Source organism: Plectropomus leopardus, unplaced genomic scaffold (assembly GCF_008729295.1).
Source record: "Plectropomus leopardus isolate mb unplaced genomic scaffold, YSFRI_Pleo_2.0 unplaced_scaffold29499, whole genome shotgun sequence".
In the NCBI taxonomy this organism is placed as follows: Eukaryota; Metazoa; Chordata; class Actinopteri; order Perciformes; family Serranidae; genus Plectropomus; species Plectropomus leopardus.
The window spans coordinates 667-6,768 of NW_024632155.1; the positions used below are offsets into that span (position 1 = coordinate 667).

The 6,102-nt window shown below is 45.4% G+C and overlaps 1 protein-coding gene across 1 annotated transcript; it reads left to right on the forward strand.

The window, feature by feature from the left end:
• Window positions 1–202: 202 nt before the first annotated feature.
• On the forward strand, window positions 203–5,914 carry LOC121938440 (transient receptor potential cation channel subfamily M member 1-like; the record flags this gene model as incomplete). The annotated part of the gene is given in 10 exon segments (XM_042481684.1): window positions 203–253; window positions 509–688; window positions 993–1,022; window positions 1,456–1,748; window positions 2,482–3,016; window positions 3,332–3,460; window positions 3,535–3,675; window positions 4,280–4,408; window positions 5,370–5,621; window positions 5,722–5,914. Coding segments are annotated over 10 exon segments (1,933 nt in total), but the record flags the coding sequence as incomplete, so codon positions are not given.
• Window positions 5,915–6,102: the final 188 nt, after the last annotated feature.

A 6,102-nucleotide genomic window follows, 5' to 3' on the forward strand; every position in this document is an offset into this window, starting at 1 on the left:
TTTGACATGTCCCAAAAATGGCTATAAAGGACATATTGTAGCTAGTAGCATCTGGCAAAAAAATGTTGGATCTTGGATCTTGGACTGTTCTTTTGCAATTCTGCACCAAAAACTTCTTCAAAATGGTGTACCGTAACTTTTATTGGCACTTGCTGTTCACTTTTCATCAGTTTCCTGTTTGTTTTTCTGTTCTCTTCTGCAGAAGTTGGGACCAGCGAACACGCTGCACTTTGTGGTCAGAGACGTGAAAAAGGTGAGTTTTTTAAACTATTATTTTCAAACTCAGAATCCTCCAGAACAATAAGTGTATTCTCGGATTGACAATTATCTTTTAAAAACATCCTTCCTCTGAATTATCTTAATGTTTTGTCCACCATAATCACAGTAATGTGCACTATATGCTCTTAATCTCGACATGCAGTGAATAGTTATAGTTTGGTGAATACTGATGAACTTTGTACACACTGAATAATTACACGCTGCTTTGGAAGATATTCTGCAGTCTAAGCGTCACCTGTTTAAAGCTTTTCTGTTTTGTGTTTTTTAGGGTAATCTCCCTCCAGATTATCAGATCACGCTGATCGATATCGGCCTGGTGCTAGAGTTCCTGATGGGCGGAGCTTATCGCTGTAACTACACCAGGAAGAGCTTCAGGACGCTGTACAACAACCTGTACGGCCTCAAGCGAGTGAGCAAACTGCCGCCAAAGACAAACATGCGATCTGCACACGGATAGGACTGTCCGACATAAATCACTGTAACACTGAGAGCGTGTCCAGGTGCCTGCGATGTTGTTGGAAACAAAGGGTTAAAATGATCAGGTTCTGCCACAAAGACTGCTGTCATTATTGACTGAAGTGATTCAGGGTTGTGAACATTATAAGGATATGATGCATCAGTAGAAGATTTAATGAAACACAGTAGACATAAAGAGGCCTTCACACTGACGCTTTCTGGATCAATAACTGACCTTTTCCTGTTTCCTCTCACAGCCCAAAGCTCTCAAACTGCTGGGAATGGAGGTTTGTCATTTTTCTGATTTTAAATATTTCCTGCTGCACATCAGCTGAATGTGGACTAACAAGTGGACTAAGAAGTGGACTAACATGTACCAACATGCACACAACATGCAAACTAATTTGTGGACTAATGTGCACCAACATGCACACTAACATGCACTAACATGCAAACTAACGTGCACTAACGTGGACTAACGTGGACTAACAAGTGGACTAACAAGTGGACTAACATGTCAACTAACATGTACCAACATGCAGACTAACATGCAAACTAATTTGTGGACTAACACGTGGACTAATATGTGGCCTAACATGTAGATTAACATGCAAACTTACATGTGGACTAATGTGCACTTACGTGTGGACTAACGTACATTAACATGAAAACTAACATGTGGACTTACAAGTTGACTAATGTGTGGACGGGTTCCTGCAGGATGACGAACCCCGTCCAAAGGGCAAAGGAAAGAAGAACAAGAAGAAAGAGGAGGAGGTGGACATCGACGTGGACGACCCCGAGGTCAGCAGGTTCCAGTACCCGTTTCACGAGCTGATGGTTTGGGCCGTGCTGATGAAACGACAGAAGATGGCGCTGTTCTTGTGGCAGCGGGGGGAGGAGGCCATGGCCAAAGCGCTGGTGGCCTGTAAACTCTACAAGGCCATGGCCCACGAGTCGTCCCAGAGCGAACTGGTGGACGACATCTACCAGGACCTGGAAAACAACTCCAAGTGAGTCCCACAGAGACCAGGTCCTATTAAGACCAGAGACAGATGTAGACTGGGATCTGATCTCTGACATGAAGTCTCTCATGAAGAATCACAGCACGAATGGCACAGACGTCAGTATGACGTCAAAAAAAAAAGTTGGACTTTGGAAAATCAGAGTTTACGATATTTTAATTGTCTAATGACGGTGAATTGTAAATGTTATTTGGACGTTAACATTGTGACATTTCGCAGACATTGAATTTTGTTCTCTATACCTCACAACCTAATTATCCTACGGTTGAAATTACATTGGCATGAGACGTTTGGTTTCCTAACACAAATCTGTCATCATTTATCATCTGTCATCAGTATTCTTCTTGTACGTCAAACTGACGTTGGCATCAGGCGGTGAATTTCTCCCACCGACATCACAACCTAAATTCAACCGAATCTAACGTTCGACGAAGCTGGAGACCAGCTGGAAGCTTGAGTATCAAAATAGATCCAGCTGTCTGTTCTTTGATTTGCTGATCTGAAAACAGAAACGTTGCGTCGTTGCTGTCATGTGAACCAGTCCGAGTGGACGGACAGGACGACGTTCACCTCAACACGGTTTCAGAGCTGCTGCCTGACGATCTTCTCTCAGGACGCTCGGCTCGAGTCATCAAGAGACAAACGGTGTCCGAGGAAAAAAGCCAGTCTGACAGGTGGAGTCTGACATGTCTTGCGTGTCTCCTATGTCTCCTGTGTGCAGGGAGTTCGGTCAACTGGCCTACGAGCTGCTGGATCAGTCGTACAAACACGACGAGCAGGTGGCCATGAAGCTGCTGACGTACGAGCTGAAGAACTGGAGCAACTCCACCTGCCTGAAGCTCGCCGTCGCTGCGAAACACCGAGACTTCATCGCTCACACCTGCAGCCAGATGCTGCTCACCGACATGTGGATGGGCTGTCTGCGGATGGGCAAGAGCAACAGCCTCAAGGCACCAGCACCACCTGCACAGACACCAACCGCACACCAGCACCACCTGCACAAATACCAACCGCACCGTCCACACACCAGCACCACCTGCACAGACACCAACTGCACACCAGCACCACCTGCACAGACACCAACTGCACACCAGCACCACCTGCACAAACACCAACTGCACACCAGCACCACCTGCACAGACACCAACCGCACCATCCGCACACCAGCACCTGCACAAACACCAACTGCACACCAGCACCACCTGCACAGACACCAACCGCACACCAGCACCACCTGCACAGACACCAACCGCACCGTCCACACACCAGCACCACCCACTCCGTCCACGTACCAACACCTCTGACCTGTCTCTGAAGGACTCTGTTTCTGAGAGACTTTCTAAGGGACTGTCTCTGTCTCTAAGGGTCTGTCTTTTAAGGATTCTGTTTTCCCTCAGAGACAAAGTCTAGAGACAGTGTCCTTCAGAGACAGAGTTAGTCAGAGATGCTCTGAAACCTGAGTATGTGTGTGTGAAACATGGATGGAGGGTAGTCTAATAAAACAGAATAATAATATCTCCAAACATCTGTCTGATGTGATGAGATGTGACCAGATGATTTTTTGTCTCCAGGTGATTTTAGGGATCGTTTTCCCTCCCGCCATCCTCCTTATGGAGTTTCGTCTTGGAGACGAAGCTTCGGTTCATTCGTCCAAAGAAAATGACGAGAGAATTAAAGATGATGACAACAAATCCAGCAAGGTACCAAACCGGCAGCTTCATTGTCCCCACCCGCATCAATCTGACAGAAGTCTGAGTGACGGCGTTTGTTTCAGGACGGCGTCTCCAACGTGGACACCATGTCAAAGAAAGGAGACGAAGAGGAAGACCAGAAGAAACAGAGGAAGAAGACTCCGGTCGGCAGGAAGATCTACGAGTTCTACAACGCTCCGTTCACCAAGTTCTGGTTCAACACGGCAAGTTCGCAGACATCACCTTCTGCGTTTTTTTCAGCAGACCACTTTCTGACAGTTTTCAGTTTGATGAAATAATTCAGAGGAAAATAACGACTTCCCTACGTTTTTTTAAAAAGACAAATAAATGCAAAGATTTTAACGAATTCACTGTACGCTCGTTAAAATTTACATGAAAAGAGCTGACGAAAAATACTGAAAATATGACCCGTCGGACTGACAACATCATAACAGAGCATGTTAAGACATGTCATAGTATAGCAGGTTGAAAAAAAGGACAAAATCCTCATAATTTAGCTTTTCGAAAAAAACAACCAAAAACGACAGTATAGTTTGTCATGTGTGTGTGTGCGCTCATCTGTGCGTGTGTGTGTGTGTGTGTGCGCTCATCTGTGCGTGTGTGTGTGTGCTCACTTGTGTGTGCGTGCTCATCTATGTGTGTGTGTGTGTGCGCTCATCTGTGCGTGTGTGTGTGTGTGTGTGTGTGCTCACCTGTGTGTGTGTGCTCACCTGTGTGTGTGTGTGTGTGTGTGTGCTCACCTGTGTGTGTGTGTGTGTGCGTGTGTGTGCTCACCTGTGTGTGTGTGTGCGTGTGTGTGTGTCTCAGATCTCGTACCTGGTGTACCTCATGCTGTATAACTACATCATCCTGGTGAAGATGGAGCGATGGCCGACTCTGCAGGAATGGATCGTCATCTCTTACATCATCACTCTGGGACTGGAGAAAGTCCGTCAGGTAAACAACACGACACACACCTGAAACCACCAAACACACGGCTGTGCCGGCACACATCAGCTGACATGGATTCATCTTTATTACTGTGCTCTTACGTTTTTGCCCCACATGATGTGTTCAGGACCATCGGAGAATTTGAAAATCGAACAATGATTTGTGTTTTTACTGTTTCTGGCTGTGATAAATGGTATGATTAATGTAGTGGGCCTGCAGCTTTTGAGGCATGTTTTCTTTAAAAAATCTCCCAAAAATAAAAAAAATACAAATATAAAAAATCGGCTAAAGTTTATTGACAAAAAATGCCAAAAATGTTTAAATAAAAAAAAATCTTCAGGAGAACACATCACCAGAAACATTTAAAGAAATAAAAATGTCAAGTTTTAAAAGATCACAACAAAAAAATTAGGAAAAAAATCATTATTTTCATCAATTCTAAAATTTAAAAATGTATATAATTTAAAAAGCCATTTTTTTTTTAAAATGGAAACATTCCTTAAAAACCAAAAAGTCTGCCAGTTTGGAAGATGTGTTCATTCAAAATCACCAAAAATCTTACCAAGAATTACCAAGAATATTAAAAAGAAAAGGGAATCTGAAAGGGTTTTTGGGGAAAAGCTGCCAGATTTTTCTGAATAAAGTCCTTCCTCGGTGCTTGAAGTCATCTGATACGCCTCAACAGGCCCTCAAGAAAAGCCCTGAATGTGTAGTTTGTTTGTGTATTTGGTTTGTTTTTTTTAAAGAAGGTTTTTAGGGCGAGAGCTTATTCAGAAGGGGATCCCCCCAGACCGAGCCCCCACTGTCCTCAGATCTACGCCCCTGCTAAATGCACAATAATAACAGCTTTAAAATCAATATCATCAATAAGTATCTGGTCAAACAGACTGAAAACGATGTGAGCAGAGCAGACTTTAGAAAACAATGTGATCAAACAGACGCGATGACCTCGCTGCTCCTCCGGCAGATCCTGATGTCGGAGCCGGGGAAGCTGAAGCAGAAGATCAACGTGTGGTTGGAGGACTACTGGAACATCACGGACCTGGTGGCCATCTCCGTCTTCCTGCTGGGCCTCCTGCTGCGGCTGCAGAGCGAGCCGTCCATGGGCTATGGACGCGTCATCTACTGCGTCGACATCATCTTCTGGTACATCCGAGTCCTCGACATCTTCGGGGTCAACAAGTACCTGGGACCTTACGTCATGATGATCGGAAAAATGGTACCGTGACCTGCCTCCGAATGCAGAGACACAATGAAACCTGCTTTTAATTTTTGATAAGACACACACGATTAAAGACAAACTGTCTCTCGCCTCCCAGATGATCGACATGCTGTATTTCGTGGTCATCATGCTGGTGGTGCTGATGAGTTTCGGCGTGGCGCGGCAGGCGATCCTTCACCCGGACGAGGAGCCAACGTGGCGTCTCGCTCGCAACATCTTCTACATGCCGTACTGGATGATCTACGGAGAGGTGTTTGCAGACTCCATAGACCGTAAGACTAGAGTTCATAGTAAGACTTCCTTCAGCTGGTAGTGTCCTCTGTCCTCTCTGTCCTCTCTGTCATCACCCTCTGTCCTCTCTGTCCTCTCCCTCTGTCCTCTCTGTCATCACCCTCTGTCCTCTCTGTCATCACCCTCTGTCCTCTCTGTCATCACCCTCTGTCCTCTCTGTCCTCTCTGTCATCACCCTCTGTCCTCT